The following is a 22,224-nucleotide window of genomic DNA, read 5'->3' as shown; positions in this document are numbered from 1 at the left end:
ACAATAATGATAGCAGCTCAAGATATGGAAATATCATTCCTTGGTCATTTGAAAAGTATCATTTCACCAAGTTATGCAGATCTTCTAAATATTCACACATTTCATTATACAGTATCAAACAATCACATTGGTTAATATCATCACCATCCACAATGTTGTATGTGTTGTGAGGTTATTTTTATCATTACTTTTATATTGTAAGAATATGCCCCAAATTCTTTATCTTTTCACTTATTGAAGGACATTTGAGTTGTTTCGAGATTGATGCTATTATGAAGTGGCTGTGAACATTCATGTAGAAGTCTTTATGCAAATATATATATATATTTGTCCCTCTAGTAAATCACATCTCTCCAAAACTTTTTATTTTCAGTCTTTATTATTTTAGCTATTGCAGTTCATGTGAAATGTTATGATTGTGGTAATATGCATTTCCTGGGTAACTAATAATATTGACCATCTTTTCATGTGCTTGTTGGCAATTAGCCTATCTTCTTTTGTCTCAGCAGTTCTCAACCTGTGGGTCGCAACCATCAGAAAAAACATATAGCATATCAGATATTTACATTACGATTCATAACAGTAGCAAAATTACAGTTATGAAGTAGCAACAAAAATAACTTTATGGTTGGGGGTCAGCACAACATGAGGAACTGTATTAAAGGGTCACTGTATTAGGAAAGTTGAGAACCACTGGCTAAGTCTTTTGGCCACTTTTTTTTTTAGTTATCTCCTCATTATCAAGTTTTAAAATTGCTTATATATTTTAGGTACACCTCTGCAATAGTTTTTTCCTGTCTGTGATTTGTCTTTTCTATTAACATTATGTCTGAAGAGCTGAAGTTTTTAATCTTGATAAAGTTTAATTTATCTATTTTTTTAATGACTAGTGGTTTCTCTTCCCCATTTTTTCCATCTTACCAGTCTTTGTCCTCTACCGATCTTTTTTATGTGTGTTTTCTTCCAAAACTTTTATAGTTTTATCTTTTCAAATAGATCAATTTATTCCAATTTGAATCTTTTACACTTCAGTTTGTATTCTCAAATAGCTTTTGGCTTATTAGTTAACATCCTGATTATATGTTAACTCACTTTATATTCACTAGTTTTCTTTATTAGTAGTACTTTTTACCAAAGTACTCAGTGTCTACCTCAAACATGTGATTCTTATATGTACATCTAATACATTGTAGTCTCTGTAAAGTCAGGGCCACATATTTGTAATTTTCCTTCTACTTAGCTTAGGGCTATGATAATAATATATTATTAAGTGATATAAAGTATAAAAATTCCTAGTGCAATACCTAGATTTTTTTATATTTTCAATAAATGTTAAAGGAATATTGATTCTTACTTGGAAATTTATTTCTTATACTCAATTGTTTAAACTTGAATCTTTATTTAAATTTATGTGATTTTAGTATCTTTGTTCAAACCCTATCTACAAATGGCAAGTTTATTAAAATGTCATTAATTATACATAGTTTATTAAAATGTCATTAATTATACACAGTATATATAGTACATTTCAAGTCCTATGACCAAGGAGTTCAGCATAAAAAAGAAATGAATTTTTATTCCTTGGTTAGTAGGATTTATTTATAACAGCATAAGAGGATAACTCTGTTTTTCTTTAAGGGTTTTTCATAGACTGTGCTTGAAGCTAACTTACTACTATGAGTTTAAAATCACACAAATATTATCGGGAAACTCCTTTCTCTAATCGTGTTAGACATTGTACACATACTTACATTGTTTGCATTGTTAATCATGTTAAGTCATGATAAAGTTAATGCTTTAATAATAGTTTGGTCAGATTTAATGAGCTTCTTGATTATGATGATGAATAAAACTCGAACAGACCTGTGAGATGCTGGTGAAAATAGTGGAACTCATACTACTACTACAACTATGCTATTGCTACAAATATTTATCAGGCACATACTACATGCCAAGTACTATACAAGTATTATGTCCTTGAATCTTCACCACAGCCCTTACCTCTTTTTTTATAAGACACAGTTAATAAGTGGCAAGCCAATCATGTCCTAACTCTTGTCTTTCTCTGACTCCAAACTCCACCCTCTTCACTGTTAGGTTGTATGGTTTCCCTAAGCATCACAAAATCTCTGTGAGATAGGTGCAATGCCAATATCAAAGAAGATTAAACTGAAGTAATTCTCTAAAGCCATGCCTCTAATTACACCTTTAAAGCTAGTATCAAATCCATATCTGCTTAACACTTTGCTCTCTGTCACACTACAACCTATGGGTCTTGAATTATTAACTACCTGTGATAGCAGTAACTTTCCATTAGGAAAAAAATGTTCTAGGATTGCATTGCTATTATTCAGTTTTGTTTTGTTTATAATATTTACCCGAGGATGTTTTTCTGTTGATTTTTAGAGAGAGTAGAAGAGAGAAATATCGATGTGAGAGAAACACATCGATTGGTTGCCTCCTGCTCAAGTCTTGACCAGGGCCTGGCTGAGGAGGAGCCTGCAGCTGATGTGCGTGCCCTTGACTGGAATCAAACCCAGGACCCTTCAGTCTGCAGACAGATACTTTGTCCACTGAGCCAAACAGGCTAGGGCTTATTCAGCATTTTTAAAGAAAAAAATCATTGTAAAATCTTTAACAAATTAGTACATGTGAAAGATTAAATGAAGAGTTACATTCTAGACAAGGGAGGAAAAAAAGATGGAAGCCTATTTCCTTACGTGTAATTGCAAGAAAAGAAAAACAGTTATGAAATAAATATATGTAGTTTTTTATGTATTCCAAAGGGACCTATGCAAAGCAAGGGGTGATCATCTTTATTACTTAGAGAAGTGACCCCAAACCCATTGTGAATGTTGTGACAGTGCTTCCTCTAGCCCCCGTGTAAGGGACCAGCAGTAATATGATTAAACTAGAGGCCCGATGCACGAAATTCGTGCAAGGGGTTCAGCCCTCAGAGCCGTGGCAGCTTGCCTCAGCCCTCGCACCCTTGGCTTCTTCCGGAAGGTCATCCAGAAGGATGTCTGGGAGGTCATTTGGCTGTCCGGTCTAATTAGCATATTACACTTTTATTATTATAGATAGCCTCAAGTCATCCTATCTCATCAATGATTAAAAGATTGAGATGAGCACTGACCAGTTTGGCTCAGTGGATAGAGTGTCGGCCTGCAGACTAAAAGGTCCCAGGTTCAATTCCAGTCAAGTGCATGTACCTTGGTTGCGGGCACATCCGCAGTGGTAGGTGTGCAGGAAGCAGCTGATGGGTGTTTCTAACTCTCTATCTCTCTCCTTTCCTCTCTGTGAAAAAATCAATAAAAATATTTCCAAAAAAAAAAAAGATTGAGATGATAAGGTGGACTGGATATCTGCATATCAGTATTTAAATTTTGGAAATTTATAGACAGGTTTAAATCCTTATATAACTGGAAAAGATATAACTTTTTGCTTTTGAAAATACCAGTGAAGAGACAACTTTGAAATGGAATAGAAAAACATAGGGTTAGACTTTGATGACTGCCACTTCCCTAGACAATTTTGCCTATTATAATATAGTAGTAGTCTGACCCTAACATCAATTGAGCTGTAAAAAACAAATAATTTCTTTGCTCTTTGAACATGACACCTAACCATATTTTTGTTTTTATATCAAAATATTTAGAAAAAGATATAAAACTTAATAGTTTGCTTAGACCAGTTATGATATAAATAGGGGATAACCCTAACTCTGAAAGACTGGTAAGGAAAATCACAACGTTTAGGCTAAAGAAAGAGACTCAGAAGGAGCATCTTTACACTGCTTTTACAATCATACATCAACTTTATCTCTATTGTGACCAGTGCCATCCCTGCAAACTCCAAGTCAGGTTTAAATGGTGATTAATTTACTAAGGGAATTTAGCTTATTCATTCATGAAATAATTTATTTCAGGCATGGTTCTAAGCACCTATGGGGTTATAGTATGAACAAGACAAAGTCTCTATCCTGTGGAGCTTTTCAGCAGTGTAAAAGATAGCATGGATAGAGCAGAAAATTAGTATATACAGTATAGGTATTTGCACACTTGAGCTTAGAATTTGATAGTAAGGTGGTTTCTGGCAGGAAATAGAAATGTAGTTTCATATCCTTGGAAATTTTGTCATATCATTAAAAACCTATACATAATAGAATTGTGATACTTTTATTTGAATATGTTATATAGAGTAACACTAGCTTTAAAGTTATATAAAGTAGCTATATCTCTTAGACTGGCAAAACAACCAATTGGTGCTCTTTAGTTATTAGCATTCTGTCAGACTTGTACAGTAATGATTAGTTACCCTTTATTGTACTGTTGGCATGCTTCCCATGTTTAATTTTATTGTAGGAAAGGAACACATAGTTAAGGAAATTACAAAGAGGATAAAAAGTTAAAATAATGAGATAGAGTCAAAACTTACTTTAACTTATTGATATTAATAAGACTTTTGCAAGTAGAATGAAAAATTATTATTTTTAAATTTACATTGTGTTTAGCTTCACAACTTTGAACTTGAAATTTTTTTTTACTTCCTTTAGGTCAAAGATTATCTCCATAACAGCACAGGAAAAAGTAACAAGCATATGTTGAAAAAAAATGTATAAAATAAATTCTAAATATCTGTTAATAAAACCCTAAAATTATTCGTCAAATATGTCTTTAAAATATATATATAGCCCTAAACAATTTTCCCTGTGAAGTAGTAGTATTGCTCATATTGTCTCTTTCTAGAATATAGTTTTAGTGTCTGCCCAAAGACATTGCATTAAAAATGTATGTGAAAATGGCCAAGTTAAGCACAGACTTTGTTACGTGCTGAACTGTGGATTTAAGTGTCATTGAAGGAGCAGAACTATGGACGGCTCCCCTATATTCCAGCATTACTCCGTTCCCAGATCCCTGCTGTGTAGTTGTTCCACTCGCCAAGAAGCCTGTTAAAGAGCCCCCCAGAGCATGTGTACAGCCCTCCATGTTAATAGTTAATTGGTGAGGATGGCAAGATGAGAGGACAGCCGAACATGTGGTCTCTCAGACTCGAGCAGTAGACAGACCTTTAGTTATAATAACAGCAGCTGCTCACATTCTCACAACTCAACTGTTCAAAACTCTGTTGTGAAGTGAAGGTTGCAGATTTGGGGGGAGAAGGGGTGGAAGGAAAGTTTACTTCTAAGAAAAATAACTACAAACCTGCCTTGAAATTCTTACTACATATTATGTATGAGAATATTATTTCAACTTTGTAAAACTTAAGTATAAATTCCTATATTAAAGGTTGTGATATTTCAGCTACATTGGACATTCTGTTGCTTTTCCCCCATTTGCCTTTACAAACAAATGTTTGTGTACCCTTTGAAGTTTTTTTAAAATATTTATTTTTTCTATTGTAGTTGACATACAATAGTATATTAATTTGAGGTGTACAACATAGTGATTAGACATTTATATAACTTATGGTGACATATGGTATTATGCTAAGTGAAATAAGTCAGACAGTTTGAAAGTTTTTAATGAGATTTTTTTTTTGTAAATCGTTATCTTTGAAGCAATTACCGTAGGATACTGCTTGATATCCATATCTAGGAAGATATAAAACTGTGATTTTTTGGTCTTAAAAATAAGAACTAGTTTACTGTTAGTGAATTTGTAGTCCATCTTCAAATTATACAAACATTTTGTGTCTTCTAAATTAATTTTATTTATTTTTCCCAGTGACATTTGTGTGCTTGGGGAAAAATGGTGACGGATAACATGTATTCTTTTTGGAAAAAAAAACTGAATTTTATATCTTATTATGATTTCATTAGCAAGGTGATTGGAAAATACATTTTCCCTAGCTTATGCATCTTCTCTACACTATCTGTGACAGCTTTTTTTTTCTTGATTTGTATTTTTTATTAATTAAAAGCACTCTTATCTGAAAATGTCAGGGAATATTGAAGCTCTTAGAATTACAGGTAAAACAGGGAGAGCTTTTTTAAATACCTTTCTCATAGTGTTCTATTCAGAAGAAAATTTACTTTTTATTATTGCTAATCTATTCTGTCATAGTCTATACTTTTAGGAAATTATAAACATAAACAACCTATTAAATTTCTCCTTAACTATAACAACACAAGAAAGTAACCTTCTTTGACATTATTGATAATAAAATATGAAATAACATTTTCTCATTCTAGTTTAATTTTAAGTATTGCCAGCCTTTAATGTATTTTGGTTACAAAACATTAGTGGGTAAATTAAAGTTTCTTTCAGTCAAAATATTTCAGATTTTAAACTGGTCTGTAACATATCTTTATTGGTCATCTTTGGCACTTGGTCAGTTAATAGCCTTATTAAGTTTTTATTATATAACCAATGTTTTTCAACAATTTGTCCTGCGGAATTTCCATCCCCCTCCCCCCCAAACGATCTTATTGAAGAAAAGTATTACCAGCATGTTAGCTTATACCTAAGAAAGTTTAGGAAAATTTATTTTCTAAAGAAAGCAAGAAGAAAGGCCTTATTATAATGTCTCTTGAAAATTCAATAAGGTTTATTTAGTGTGTTATTTTAATTTATACACAGTATTTTCAAATTAATCTTCTACAGTTTTAATTGTATTATAGCTTTGAACCCACTGAAGTGAATGATACAATATCTTTCAACATAGAGAAATTCAGAACGCACCTTTTCATATCCATAAACTTTTGTTCATGCTGAGTATTTTAGCAGCTAAACTGTCAAGTAATGAACTGCTTTTGAACCAGCCACTAATATGGGATTATGAAATGTGGACTACAGTGGCTTTGTGAATTTCTCTCAATGTGAAGTCTTTTATTATTAAAACAGGAACTATGGACAATTGCATGGTGAAGGAACAACAGACCTTTGTGAGTTCATAACTATAAAATTTTGGAAAATGTTTTTAATTGTTGATATGAGTATCATTATAGGAAAGCATAATACTACCTCTGTCATATAATTTAATCTATTTAAATGGTCTTTTTAAATGTAATGAGAATATTTAAGAATGAAAATTACAGATTTAATCTCTTGATCATAACTATCATTGCCAAAAGATAACATTAGATATCCTGGCTGTCAGTTTTTCATGAATTCCTTTAAAAAAATTATATTCTCAACTAAGAATCTGCCTTTAATTTTTCTAGCTCTCTCAGCTACTCTGAAATAGATTGTAAGAAATTAATTTTAAAAAATTTTTTAAAGAAGCAATGGTGAAAAATGAACTGAATCATATTAAACCATTTTAATTATACACCATATTTATCAAATTCCAGTTTCTGAAAATTTAGTAGCTTCGTGTGAATCTAATGAGTTGTAAACAAAATCTGTTTTTCTTTGCAATAACAAATAATAGAACTTCGTTTCAACTCTGCTGCTGCAGGCTTGGGATCTATGTTTTTATAGCTGCAGTGTTTCTTGTATCATGTGTCTGTTATCTGATTTATTTTTTAAATCTAACTTTAGCTTATATGCATTATACATGCATATCTAATTTGCTTTCTTTATCAAGAATGTTTGAAACTTTTACATAAACTTGAAATTATGTATAAGTTTCTGTCTATATAGAGCATTAGTAACAGTATGTGTACCATTTTACCTTAGTGTAAATATACATACTAAAAAAGAGCAGGATATTTTAAATTGTCAATATGGTAAATGTGCATTTTTAAAAGAAAAAAATTACCATTAGAAACCTTTCGGTATACTTAATCTAAGCAAAGCATATCTGGTAAGCCATAGAAAGAAAATATTTTTTAATGTTTTTTTGCTTTGGTGATGTTATAGTTCACATTGCAGTTCATACTATAGTTCCTTTTAGCGATTACGGTTGTTAAAGTACTATTTAGAGCCAAAATTTTCAAATGGATCAACGATAGGAATAGTGAAATGTCTCATCACAGTATGGAGATTGAGTCATCTGTTTGGACATATGGAATCTTTGGCTGCTGGACGGCATAGTCTTTATAATGCCCAGTGTCCAGGCATGGGCACACCTGTTCTGGGAGCAGAAGCAGGGAGGGACCTCTGTGTCCAGTCCACTAGAACATGGTAGGAGAAAAAAGCAGGGAAGGACTTTAACATTTTCGTTATAGGCTGTCCTCTACTATAACGCCTTTAATGTATAGACAAGAAATACAACTTCATTTAATTTTGCATTTATTTTACAGATGATATTACTAAGCTTTTTATCTTTGGTGTTACAAGCTATCTGAAAAACACCCGTGAGAAAATATAGGTTTATTTCTACTTATATACTTGGATGTGTACCTTCTCATAAAGAAAGATGGCTGTCTTCAAAACAGGATGACACTTCTTCGTGTTGAGACAAAACGTGCTTGTAACCAATTATAATTAAAAGTTGTTTAAGTATCAGGTCATATATTATATCCTAACGTTATGTTGTAGCCCTTTGCTATTAATTACATTATTATTACTATATAAAGAGTCCCTGCTTCTTTAATAATGTTTTCGCACTCAATGTAGTTAATCTTTAATGTTGGGAGGACAGGGAAGAGATTAAATTAGCCTTATAACCTCTTTCTCTTCTAGGCTGATGATGGAAAATAAAAGCTCATAGCCACAAAATGTAACACTTAGAATTAATATTTAATTAGATTAGCAAATTGTACACTGTGGCTGAAAGCTTCCAGAGAGTTGTTAGTGCCACAATTGACCTACAGGTTTAGTAATAACTCACTTCTAGAAGCAAGTGCCAGTTCAGCATAGTAGAGCCACTGTAAGAAAGTCCTGAGAGATTAAAATCAGCAAACCAAATGGCAGGCAGGGATTCCTGGGATGGAGCCTTCTGGAAAGCTGGGAGCTGGAATCACTTTTAAGCCAGGATTCAGATGAGAACAGTGGGTGAAAAAGCTGATCCCTCCTGTTCTGGGAGCTTCTGGTTGTAGTCCAAAATCTTACAACAGATTTTTACTAAATGTTTTTGCTGAAGCTATTAACTTACATTGGAAATCAAATATTGAATAATTTTTCTGTAAAATTTAACAAATGTTTGTGTAAGCGTCAGTTCTTAATTTCTTACATATTAGTACATAATATCTGTAAACTCAGATCATTAAATTATCAGATAAGTTTGGCGCTGTACATCTATGCTGTTTTGCTGTGACATGCTGTTTCCTTGTTCCCTGTATAGTTGATTTATATGGTTCATTTCTATATTATTTCATTACGGGGCATTATGCAGAGCTAGAGAAAGAAATTCTGGAGTCTTTAGCCTAAGATTGTTTTTTTTCTTCAAAAAAGTATGTATATTGAAAAATACAATTTGGTCTTTAATTTTGAAGGCCTTATATTATAAAAGCAATGCTACATTTGCTTATTTTTATGATGCAATTAAATTACAAGATAAATAATTGGACTCCTGGTGAAACACTGGATCCTTATATTTCTGACAAGTTAATTTGGTGAAAAATAAAATACCATGAGTTTGAAAACGTGCAAACACAGAGCAGCCAACTGAATTAAGGAACACCTTACATAATTTATTGGTTATATCTTAAATAATTAAAGAAAAGCTTGTCATTAGTTAAAAATTCAAGCAGGTGAGAGCCTTGCCAGCAGAGGGAGTAGTCCTGTCTTCCGTCAGGTTCCCATCATTTTCCCACCTGCCTCAGCTTTTTCCCAGCCAGTTTCCCATCTGGACCTGGCTCTGTCAGCCTGTTCCTGATGACAGGCTATAATTTTATACTCAATATGGGATTATTCTAAGCTGATTTTAAACTTTACTATCTTTAACCTACCACTGCATCACGAACATCAGCTGGATGCTCTGTTTGATATTTGGATATCCGCGATTGTTTTTCTGGGCAGGGTATGTGTGAGCTTTTGGACATGAATAGCATTTTAAAGATTTCAAGAGAAAAGTAGTAAGCAACAAATTTCTGATTTAGGAAGTTACACCATAAAACATTTTGAAGCCAAAAATACAGACAAATTTCTGTATGAATAATTTCTATAATATGAAACTAGAATATGTATAGTTTATGAAAATGCCTAAAGTTAATTTAAAATATCATACTTTATTCTGTTTAGCCTATTCATTGCAGTATTTTGTTCACTCCATTTTATAAGAGTTTTCAGAATGTAAGATTGTACAAATGTTTTATAGAATTAAAGTTATAAAGAAAATAAATGTTTAAATGTTTAAATAAATGTTTAAATAAATGTTGCATATAGTGTTTGAGGCCAGTGTAAATGTAAATAATGTTTCTGAAAGTGTTCTTTTAAAAATGCTTGTTTTAAAGAGCCAACATTTTCATACCAAACTTACAATATCAAGTATTTGATCAGATAAGAGACACAAAACAACGTGGCTCCATTGCTTAATCCTAGCAAAATTTGGCAACTTAGCAATTTTTTTTGCTCTTGAGGTTAAGTATATTTACCATTAGTTCCTTTGTAGATATCTATTAAGCATTAGAAAATGGAATCAAAATGTGTTTGTTTTGTGATTTCCCTTCATGACTGTCAGCTTACCAAAGTTTCTCTGTATTTTAAAACTAACTGTGTATGACTTTGAATAAAGTTCAGTGTTAAATGTGGAAAAATTTAACTTAATACCTTCCTTAAGGTATTAATATTATTAATATTATAAATATGTACTAGTATAATTTAATTTGATACAAGTATATTCTTTCTTAAACTCAAAATATTTGAACAGCATAATTTTTCCACTATCCAATTTTTAAAATAAAATAAAAATCTAATTTACAGAAATAAGTGATAACTCTGAGCAAGAAAGGGGAAGATTTATAAAAAATTACAAACAGTAAAAGTAATTTTGTTATGTCATAGTCTCTATTTCTATAGGATAAAGAACTTAGTAAGTATGGGAAAACCTCTAGATTTAAAAATCTCTAGATTTATCCTTTTGTTCAAGATTATTTTTTTAGTTACATGACAAAGTGTACGCTTTAGTCTGATTGTGTTCCTATGCATATTATTTTTCAGAAAATGTTATAATTTGAGTTGTTGAGTACACACACACTCACATCATATCATGTAATAGGGTCAAACATTAAGCAACTTAAATATTTCTTTAACTTTTCAACGTTAACTTACTCATGCTTTTGTGTATGTATCTCAAATTGGATGTGTGTGCCATACTCAGTGGGGACTTTGCTCTTCATACTTTCTGTTTGCTGTCTTTCCTATTTGAGTAATCCAAGAACTTAACTCTTATTTAAGGCATTTCATAAATGCTTTATGTTATTTGGTTTATTCCTTTCAAGCTTCTTGATAATTAAGTGATTGGTTAATTAATTTTTTCCCAGGAAGTATATTTGTTTTGTTATGTACTAAATCTTTTATATTATTGAGATAATTAGGTCAAAGAAAGTTTAAAGTATGGGGTATTCTGATTGTTACTTGGCTGCTCTAAATAGATATCTAAACTCTTTCTATTAAAAAATAGAGGGAGTTTATATGGCAGTAGTTGAATTTTTATCTCTTCACAAAGTTCATGGTGTGGGCTTAATGAGTTTTTAATTGAAAGGGAGCATTAAATTAATCTTCCTTTATTTAAAATCCATTTAGTGAATTTGGTGTGTCCTGGTAAAAGTGGTTACCATTCTATAAAAGCAAACAGGAGGCATACTATGAAACCAAAACAGGAACAATCAAAACAAAATCTCAAGTTTTTGTGAAATTGGACTTGAAAGTAGACAACTGGACAATCTGATTTGCCTTTTTATTTGCAATAGCATTGACATAATTTAAACTTAAATAATTAAGAACTTACACTGCAACAGAACATTTTAAGAGCCTTTTATGTAACATAATACAATGCTATTTGAGTCTGCCAGCAAACTCTTAAAACTCCTGGACACTGGCTCTCTTCTCTCCTGGCTTCCCTCCTAGTCATGTCTTGGCTACTATCCAGAGCTGACAACTTTCACCTAGGAGCGAAGGGAGATTTGTCTAATATAAGAAGGATTTTTGAGCCATCCTAGACTTTCACATCCAGATGGGCAAGGAGGAGAGATGGCAGTGTCATTGTACATGCCTGGGTGATGTCATTATGCCATGCATTCAGTATAATCATTAATTTACTCCTACTGGTGAGTCCCAAATGTCCTTATTCAAATGTTCTTTATTGGGAATTGTAAAGTAACAAGTTCAACATTTTTAAAAGTTACATTCAAATGTATGCCTAAGTAATTGATGAACATACCTTTGCTTCTCCATTTTCAACTACATATACTGTAGGCCAAAGAGGTGTATGTTGCTAATCACATAAAAACTCTTAGAATCTGTTAGGATGAGAATGTGGAAGTTCTAGTGTCAAGGCCTCTGCTCAGATCCTTATGCTAAAGCTTTCTGAGCATTGCAGGTTATATTATGACAATTTATTGTCCACAGTGTATTCATCCTAAAATGCATTGTAATTAGTATTTTGTGGACTTTTTTGCAATCATTAATTTTAGATTCTTTCAAGCAAATTCACCTACCTTTTATCTAAAAAAGCATTTAGTATTAATAGTGTAATTTGAAAGACCTTTTGACAACAGTGGTTTTAAGGTATGATTACATCAGTAGACCATACGCTTTACGAATGTTGGAGGTACAGAAGTAATCTGTAACGCAATCTTAACTTTTTAAAACATATGTATATATTTACATACCCAAATATCTTTCATACTTTTACAGATAATTGGAAGGTTATATACCTTTAATTACAATAAAGTCGGGCTTTTTGATGTTATGTAATTTCCAGTGTTTTCGATTCTATAGACATTTTTCAGATATCTTTACAACTTTCACAGTCTTTCCACATCACATAAACTACTGTGCAGAAAGGAGTAAGGTCATTGTTAAATATAAATTATTTTCTGTTAATAGTATGATTAAAAGCTTATTCTTGTGCAAATACTTCATGAAAGCTTTAAAAATAGAATTTAGTTTGTAAGTTAATAACTATGATATAAACTTAGGGAACTTTATATATATATATATATATATATATATATAGAACCAATGAAATATATATTATGAAATTTTGAGATTTGAAATCTAGGCTATACACATCTTTTACATTTGGAATTCTTTAGTTTTCCTCTGCAAAGTGGAAATTGATTTTTTGTCCCACAAACTACCTTAAAAAGACCTATAAAATTGATAAATATTACAGAGTTTTAAATTGGTTACTAATAAATTTTAAGCTTAAATTAAGGAAGAAAACCCTCTTTGAAATAAACAAATGTCCGGTTGACCATGTAAATACACAAGATACTACTAGAATGGAAGATGAATCCCACCCTTAAGCCTCATAGTTTCTATTACTCATATAATTGAGAAAGCCCTAGATTTTATATCAATGAAATCCTAAATATTTGAGTTCTAACAAAAACTGGCTTTTATCATTTTAGATTCAGATATTTATATACAAAGGCTTAGTCTTCTATTTATAAATAAAAGGAAATCTGACCTTTTTGATTAAGAAATTTTGTCAGTAGCCTTTTTAAGTGCTTGTTCATCAGAGGGTTCATGAGAGGAGCACTCATCCCAGTGGAGTTTATCCTAAAAATGAAATGATAAGAGCCTGCTGGTTGTTATCTAAGATTCTTCTTAATGGGAGAGCCACATGGTTATTCTTCATCTCTCACTCATTCTCACCCTCCACAACCAACCCAGCCACAACCCACCCCCACCCCAACATTGTTCAGTACTCAGTACAATGAATCATTTTCAAGTTGACTCATTGTGAACTGTCTCCCAGCTGTTGGAATGTCTGGCAGACATTTCTGTTTGGGTGAAGAATAACTGGCTGAAACCCAACCTGGATGGGTTTGATTTAATGGTCTTTGGCTAAAGAAATATTGAGAGGAGCATGTTCTGAAGGCCCTGTTATTCCTGGAGTAAGACCATCCCTTGTGACATCAATCTGGTTATTTTCTCACCACTGAGTGAAAAATTGCCTTAGGAAAAACAGGCATTTCCAAATTTTGTTTCTTTCTATACTTGGTGCTCATGTGATTGAAAGTATTAAAGGCAATGAAGAATAACTATTTTCACTTCTTCCTTTAAGGACACTAATTCATAGGCTGAAATATCCTTTATATAGCACACATTTCTACCTATGGGGGAGTTTCAAGTACAACGCTAGGTGTGAGTTAAACAGTCATCCTATATAATAAAAAGGTAATAGGCAAATAGACCAAACAGCAGAACAACCGAACAGCCAATCAAAGCATAATATGCTAATGATATGCTAATGCTGCTCAACTGCTCGCTATGACGTGCACTGACCACCAGGGAGCAGATGCTCCAATGGTACGTTAGCTTGCTGCTGGGGTCCAGCCAATCAGGACTGAGCGAGATCGGCCAGACATGTCCTGGAGCCCTCCTGCAGTCCCTCCCTGGCCTGATTGTGCACCAGTGGGGTCCCTCAGCCAGGCCTGTGCCCTCTTGCAATCTGGGACTTCTCCAGGGATGTCAGAGAGCCGGTTTCAGCCTGACCCTGCAGGCCACTCCCCTTGGGAGAGCACCAGATGCAGGGCACATGGCTGGTGAGCACTGCTGTGGCAGCACAAGCCTCCCAATCAGGGACTGATTGAGTGCGAGCCTGCGGCGGGCACAGTGTGGCCGGAATGAGCGGGAGCCGCAGGCAGGAGTTGCAGGTGGCGTTGGACTGCGGGTTTCAGCCCAATTCCTGTAGGCCACCCAAAGGGACCCCACCTGTGCAAGAATTCATGCACTGGGCCCCTAGTTTCAACATAATGTTTAGTGACAGGGGCTACTATGTACTTTATGCTGCGTCTGGTAACATCAACCAGCCCTCTTTTATTTTTCTTTCTTATACCATCTTCATAAGAGGACTTGAGAAGCAGAGAATACCAATAAGCTCTGTAGTCAATCACATTTTCAGAAAGCGAACATCTTTGACTATGTTTGGACTTTTCTCTAATAGGGGACATGGCCTCTGACTAATAAATGTTCTTGACTGTTTTACATTTCTCATCCTTTTTATAAAGGTTAGTTTTAAACTGGTGGGCATTACCAGTGTGTAAAGCGGAAGTTTCCAAATGATAATATTTTACAAACAATACTTTTTTTAAACTTATAGAGCTCTTCATAACAATTTTTTTCTAGGATGTTAAAGGTTATACAACAGTTTTCTGACCTACCAGCCTGTCAAATTAAAAGAAATGAGGGCTTTCCATCAAATAAAATTACTCAAGAAAATCTATAAGATATTTAATGATTATATTGTAAAGCCATGAAATTCTGGGTATTTTAGAACTTTTGCTACTTAAAATATAACTTTTTAAGGATGTATTGTTTAATAATACTTTTGGCTCATATCAAAGCGTGTTGGAAAGGGAAGGGTAGGCTACTAGTCTAGTGCTAGTTGCCTACTATCTTTCCTTTGCCTTTATCACTATACCAGAGCCAAATAGCAGCGTCTGGAAAGAGAAAACAGAAAACTCCAGAGCTAGCCATGCTGCAGCCCTTTAGCTGGATCCTTCCCTGTTTCTAATATGAGAGATGACCTCAGCTGGTTCCGGACTGGGATCTGGTCCCATTTGACAGATGACAGTAGGGCCTTATACATTTACTATACTGTCTACTGCTCTTGAATCCTGATGTCCGTCACATTTTCCAATGGCCACTGCCTAATGTAATTTGAAAAATAATAGTATATGAGCATAAAGATATCCTTGCCTCTTAAAATAAGAGAAAAATAATTGATTTATATTTTCTACCAAAACTAAAGTATGTCTCCCCTCAGTGCTTTGATTTAAAATAGAATATTTACATCTATTCATGGAATTTTCAATTAAGGGCATACTTTCATCCAGTTTTTGTTGTTAGTCTGTCTCCTCTACAATTTGTCACTGAGATGGCTTAATGGTACTGTATACAGGTGTGTTTTTTTTAACATAACATGAGTTTTTTGTTTGCTTGTTTTTCAGAATAAAGCAATTATTGCTCGTATTACAAACTTGTCAGATACAGTCATTCATCTGGAGTCGTTTATTGGTTCTAACAGAGAAACCAACCCATTATATAAAGATTATCATGGTAAGCAGCACCTTCATGATGAGAATAGCATGTCCTGGTTCCTCCTAAGGTACCTGGAAGCATCTTGTCCAGTCCTAATACCTACTGTTCAGTGGCATGAATTCTATTTTGTAATATATCTCTTAAATGTTTTCTACTCCTGGCCAGTCTTCCTTGGCACCTTGGCACCAAAGGATATTAAGACTACAGACAATGGTAACTGTTTGAAAGGAGTCACACACACCCAGTGCTAAGGCATGGCGCAGCCAGATGTGCATTGTTGTCCGATGGCTTGAACTTGCAGTGAAGTCAGTCATACTTATTAGCCATGTTTGAAATAAGTATATTAATTGTAATAATAGCAGCTTTGTATAAGGGTTCATACTTTACAGAGCTTAGCTATATAATAAATAAATAATAAAATTTGCACTGCACTATGTTTTAAAAGTCCTAGTCAGTCACATTTTCAGAAAGTAGGCATCTGTGAGTATATTTGGATTGTTCTCTGTCTACTCATTTTGTTGTTAGTTTGAGTTATGAACAGATTTTAAAATATCACCATCCTAGTATATGCACAGGTCAATTAATTAGACCTTTTAACTTATGTGTTTTTAAGCTTTTAATGATATTTTAGTCATTTGGTTGAGTTAGGGATTTTTGTTAAAGGTTCTTACATAGAACTTTTGCAATGGGAAAGGTTTAGTAATTATGCATATCTTAGCTCTAAACTGACTATGGAGTGTGATGAATAATAGATTTTTACCTATTTACTTATTCTGAATAAATGTTAATTATTGCTGTTACTGTTGTGGAACTGCTATACTTACATGGAAACCTCTAGTCTGAGGCCTGAATAGCTTATTTGAAGTTTGCTGCAAGATTGTGCAAGGTTGTGATTGCAGGACTCTGGCAAGCCCAGTCTACAAATAAAAGGTTACATGATGATTGCCACTGCTTTGAAGAGTCAGCATACAACCTTTAAAAAATAAAATAACACGTTCAGGTGTGTGTTGTTTTTAAGCCTATAAAATAAAAGCTGTGAACAAAAACTACATAAAATAATTTGCCTCATGATCATTTACTTGCTTAAGTGTGTGTCTGATATATACCCAGACCCTATGTAGAATTCATGTAATATAGTATTGTCATTATGATAGGAAGAGAGCTATTAAGATTAAACTCTTTTTTATTGAGCTATAATTGATATGTAACATTTTATTAGCTTTAGATATACAACATGATGATTTTATATATGTATATATTGAGAAATAAGTACCACCATAAGTTTAGTTAACATTCATCACCACACATAGTTCCATTTTTTTTTCTTGTGATGAGAACTTTTAAGATCTTCTCTCTTAGCAACTTTCAAATAAACAATACAGTACTGTCAACCATAGTCACCATGCGGTACATCATATCCCCAGGTATTACTTATTGTATAATTGGACATACTATTTTTTTAATTTATTATATTTCTATTTTCATTTAAAACAACCCAAGTTGAAGAGTAAACTTAGTAAAATTATATTTTATATTCTAAAAAAACAATTTGATTAAAACATTTCAGCAGTTGAAAGACTATGACTTTTTGTGCTGAAATGATTCCTCACAAATTAATGGGTAATTCTGATGACCAGTAAAGTTTCTATTAATAAGAAGGGCCTCAGGAATCATTCCTTCATTCTGTAAGGCTTCCTGATTTAATAGTTAACTAAACAAGCACATGCAAGTTTAAAATGAAAAATGTGCAAATCAAAGTATGGTGTGCTTATTTCTAATATATTTTACTAAATAGTTCTGCATGAGATATTTTTAATTTGTATCTAAACTGTATTTTTAATAATACCTTTTAAATTAACAAAACATAAATTGGATATTTTAGTGAATTATATTTGAAAGGGACGTTTCTAAAGTTAAGCACCGAGAAATTTACCGTTTTAAGCTAAAACTAATACATACCTTACTAAACATTCAAACACACACAAAATTCTATACTAGAGAAGCAGTTCTATAACTAAGATTATCTACTTAGTTCAAATCTGGGCTTGCCTTCTTGCCCCATGTTTAGGGATCAATGTCTTCGGGATAGTAATTTCTAAATATGGGCTGAGTCAGGCAGAGATACACACTGAAGAATCTTCCACATCTTCATCTGTGGCAGACGACCCCTAGGTTAGTCAGGAACTGTATTAAGCTGCACAAAAGCCATCCAGTGCCCTTGTCAGAAAAAATTAGTGAGTGTTTCTACTGACAAGAGGCCAAAGCTCACGGTTTACCTAGCACTGGTGCAAAGCTTATAGCAGCTCCAGGAAGGTCTAGCATGCCCCAGAAATGAGTGTCTTGGGATGGCTTAGGGGTTGATGTTTGATCCTAGAATGTGCTCTAAAATGTCTTTTTCTTCAATGGTTTGTAGCAGTCATTAATAAGGTACAAAATGGAATGCATTTCATGAGTGTTTCCCTGGTTATGGGTAACCCATAAGCCTTGTTTTGCTGGCTGCTTACTGGTGCATTTAATAAAATAAAGATCACCCAGTGGTGCCGTGGGCAGCATGCAAGGTGATAGCCATATTTGCTTACTGTAAATACAAGAGAAAATCACACACAAACCGGCTATAGTTTTGACAAGTAGTAAGATCCCTCTTTGCATCTGTACTTCTGTACCAAAGTGCAATTAGTTTTCCTTGCACAAGGATTTCTGTTTATCTTATTCTGCTTGATTACTTGAGTATAATCACACCATTTGCTTCATTGCTCCTTGTAGTAAGCTCCAGTTTTAAAAGGGAAGGATGCTTGTGTGTAAATTTACAGGATTCTGCTGTACCATTCCCGTTTATGCATCCAATGACTGCATTTTAATTTTTCTCCTTTTTTCCTTTCCACAAGGTTTGATTCACATACGTCAAATTCCTCGGCTTAATAACTTGATGTGTGATGTGTCAGATGTCAAAGACTTAGCTTTTAAATTGAAAAGAAAGCTATTCATCATTGAGGTAAGAGAATTTTTATATTTCAACTTACAGTTTTGAGGTAAATCATATATATATATTCAATGAAATTATTAGATGGTTCATGTTAATTTTTTTTCTATGCTAAGCATTTTTAAATTCTTTTGGTGCAATAAAATAATTTTTTAGACTATTTTATTTTTTTATTTTAATGGCACATTATTAGAGTATAGCAAAAATGATTTTGTTTTAAATATACATTTAAAGTAAGCTCCAAATTTACATGAATATGACATGCATATTTTCAAGGCTTTCAAAGGCATATTTAATTAAATGTTAATGAGCTGTGCTTATTTGTATGTGGCATGTGAGTGCTACCCACAGTTGTACCTGGTTAAGAAAAGAGGATCCTATCTACCTTCTAAAAGCTGATTTTTTATTAGTAGTGGAGTCATCTTTCTGCTTTCTGTGCTGAATAAAACAAAGTGCTCACTCTAATTTACACCGCTATCTTTAAGTAAATTTTCCACAAAACTGAAACTTTTTGTGGGACCTCTCTGCAAGTAATAGTGACAGAAAGTGGTAGTACAAAAGATTTATTTCAACTTAATCTTGCTAAAGAGCAAATGAACATAGCACTATTAAGCAATTAGGGTTGATGTATTTATTAACGAAATAAATGCTCAGAGAGAGATGGCTTTTGGGTGATGTGATAGTTATCAGTATAGTCGGTGCCATTTTTTTAACAAAGACATAAAACAGCCAAGCAGCCTTGACAAACCATTTTGTTTAATCTCTTTTCAAATGAAAAGCTCTTAAGCAGGCCACTTGTCTTAACTGCTTGAAACCATAAAAAGAGAGAATTGCCACCAATAAATTAGCATATTTTTAACTTCATCACCAAATGATGGTCAATGTGGCTTGGCACTGCTTTGGTGTTTGGGACTTCACCCTGAAGTGACCACTTTGGCCCTTTTTTGACCCTCTGCCCTCTTTAGCTGGCCACTTGATAAGGTAACTTAATGGTTCTCTCTCTTTTTCTCTTTCCTCTCACATTTGCAAGTAGCACTAACCTATAAATCATTGTAAGGGCCCTATCCAGTGACAAATTAATGTGCCCTCCTCTTAATTAATGGTCATCAATGTCCTTAATTATCTAATCCTATTGAGAGCAGTTAATAGTTAATCAGGCAGCCCGTTTTTCAAGCAGGTCATCTCTGCAGGAGCGTTAGAAGTTTCTCATCTGGGGATACTCCTTTAAAAGCCACATAAAGCCAAAAGAACTGGAGTGCAGAAATGCTGATTCTTGAGCTAATTTGCTTTAGTTCTCAAAAAAAAAAAAACATTGAAAGGAAATCCAGCACTGTAATTGTTCAAGCATTGTTTTAGTTTTTCTGATAGAATATTGGGAAATTTATCATAATGTGAAGTTGTAGTTGCTGATGTCACAAACAGAGCATGCCGTACCATTTTCTTTTAAGATGAATTTATATTTTCAATAAAAGACATGTGTGTGTGTTTTCCCATGTGACACCTTTCTCTTCAGATGAGTATTCTGACAACCAGGTCTAAGGTATCATGTCTATCACCATAAAAATTAATGAAGAAGATTCCTTGATGATAAAAAAATTACACATAGAGAAAAAGTAGCACAGTAGTAGAGTCATGTTCATTCGCTCTCTCTTTCTCTTTCTCTCTCTCCCTCTCTCTCTTTCTTACACACACACACACTCTGTATTATTTTGGCGGTGAGAGCGTAGACATAAAGTACTTACATAATGTCAAGTGAGACCTCTCCTCTAAATAACTTTAGGTTCTAATAGTGACTACATTTTACCATTGAAGCTGATGAAAGGTCATTTATTAACCACATGGGTTTCTTTCTGTTCCATTTCCTTTCTTCTCTTCTTACTAGTCTAAAACTAAAAGAACCATTATAATTGGTGACCATGTAGTTTAGAAGCAATATTTGAAAACAAAACTATGTTGGGGTTTTTTTTATTAATATTTAATATAGTAAATCACATCCTTTATTTTTTTTTGCTTATAACCTAATTAATAAGTGTTTGTGTGTAAGTATATATATAAATGTACATATATATTTATGTACATAAACTTATTCTACATAAGTTACTTAGGCCATGAAATTCACTTTGGTGGTTAGAAAAATATGAAGAATAAAACAAACCTAATAAAAGTACAAATAGGTATAGTTATAGTTGTATAAAATCATGTGATTGGTGTAAAACTAAATGCTTAAATATAACATTGTACATTATAAAATGCACACCCAATTATATAGCAATTCCTTGGTGATATATTCTAGACACTGTTGAAACAAGAGGACTTTTTTTATTGGAGGGGAAAAATACCTACCAGGTGGCAATGTTTTAATATGTACAACAAATAAAAGTTTTTTTAAGAAATTGCCCTGGCATTTTAAAAAAATAAAATGTACACTCCACTAGTCCATAAAATCTGAGGTAATAATATACTCGGCATTGAATCTGCATCTTACTCTTAGAAGGGAAAGCTGGTTTATCAAGTAAAGCAGAAATAACGTTTTTTATTCCATACAGGTAGATTTGTTACATGTTGGAATTTACTGATAATCACAAGGTCTAAAAAGTCAGCATGGCCAGAAGTAAGGGTGCAAAGAAACAGGCAGACACTCTCATCTGTATTTTTAGGGTACTTTTTCTTTGATTTATTACATCATTGCCCTTTTATGTATTAAAAAACGGAATTTTTTTTACTAATGCCATCAATGGCCTTAACAAGTAGAACAACTTTAACTAGTAGTCTGCAGTTTCTTTGAGTGATTTGGAGATAGCAACAGAATATTTTTTCCTTCTTGGAATGTGTATTGGTATTGTCCAGATTCAGGTGAAAGCAACTATGTGATCATAGTAAATTTTTACTAATACCTAACATTCATCAACTATGAATTCCTGTAAATTAACCCCTCTAAAAAAATCGTAGCAGAATCCTTTCTAGTAAATACAGTGAAATCCTGGCATATATTCTGGATAAGCAAAAGAGAAAGTTTAAAGTTGGCTCAATAAAAGAAGTTAAAAGAAGTAGTTTCTAATTCTCCAAAAATTGATAATTCTTATAAACTGTACATGGTATGCCAAAATTAAGATCAGAGTTATATACTTAGTAGGTATAAAATATTTGCTGAAATACATGTAATATAAATTATGGAGTTTAAAAATATTGCAAGGAAAACAG

General features: G+C 33.1%; 1 protein-coding gene across 1 annotated transcript in view; it reads left to right on the top strand.

Annotated features, from left to right (window-relative positions):
• Window positions 1-22,224, top strand: part of ELP4 (elongator acetyltransferase complex subunit 4) — a 180,209-nt gene that overhangs the window by 50,352 nt on the left and 107,633 nt on the right. The window contains exons 8-10 of the mRNA XM_006753936.2: window positions 9,488-9,503; window positions 15,948-16,061; window positions 18,929-19,035. Of these exons, the coding sequence (XP_006753999.1) occupies window positions 9,488-9,503; window positions 15,948-16,061; window positions 18,929-19,035 (237 nt within the window). The remainder of the gene's footprint in view (window positions 1-9,487; window positions 9,504-15,947; window positions 16,062-18,928; window positions 19,036-22,224) is intronic.

The sequence above is a fragment of the Myotis davidii genome, unplaced genomic scaffold (assembly GCF_000327345.1).
Source record: "Myotis davidii unplaced genomic scaffold, ASM32734v1 scaffold330, whole genome shotgun sequence".
Classification (NCBI taxonomy): Eukaryota; Metazoa; Chordata; class Mammalia; order Chiroptera; family Vespertilionidae; genus Myotis; species Myotis davidii.
The sequence above is the reverse complement of the archived record's forward strand: the minus strand, read 5'-3'. Positions and strand labels throughout refer to the sequence as shown.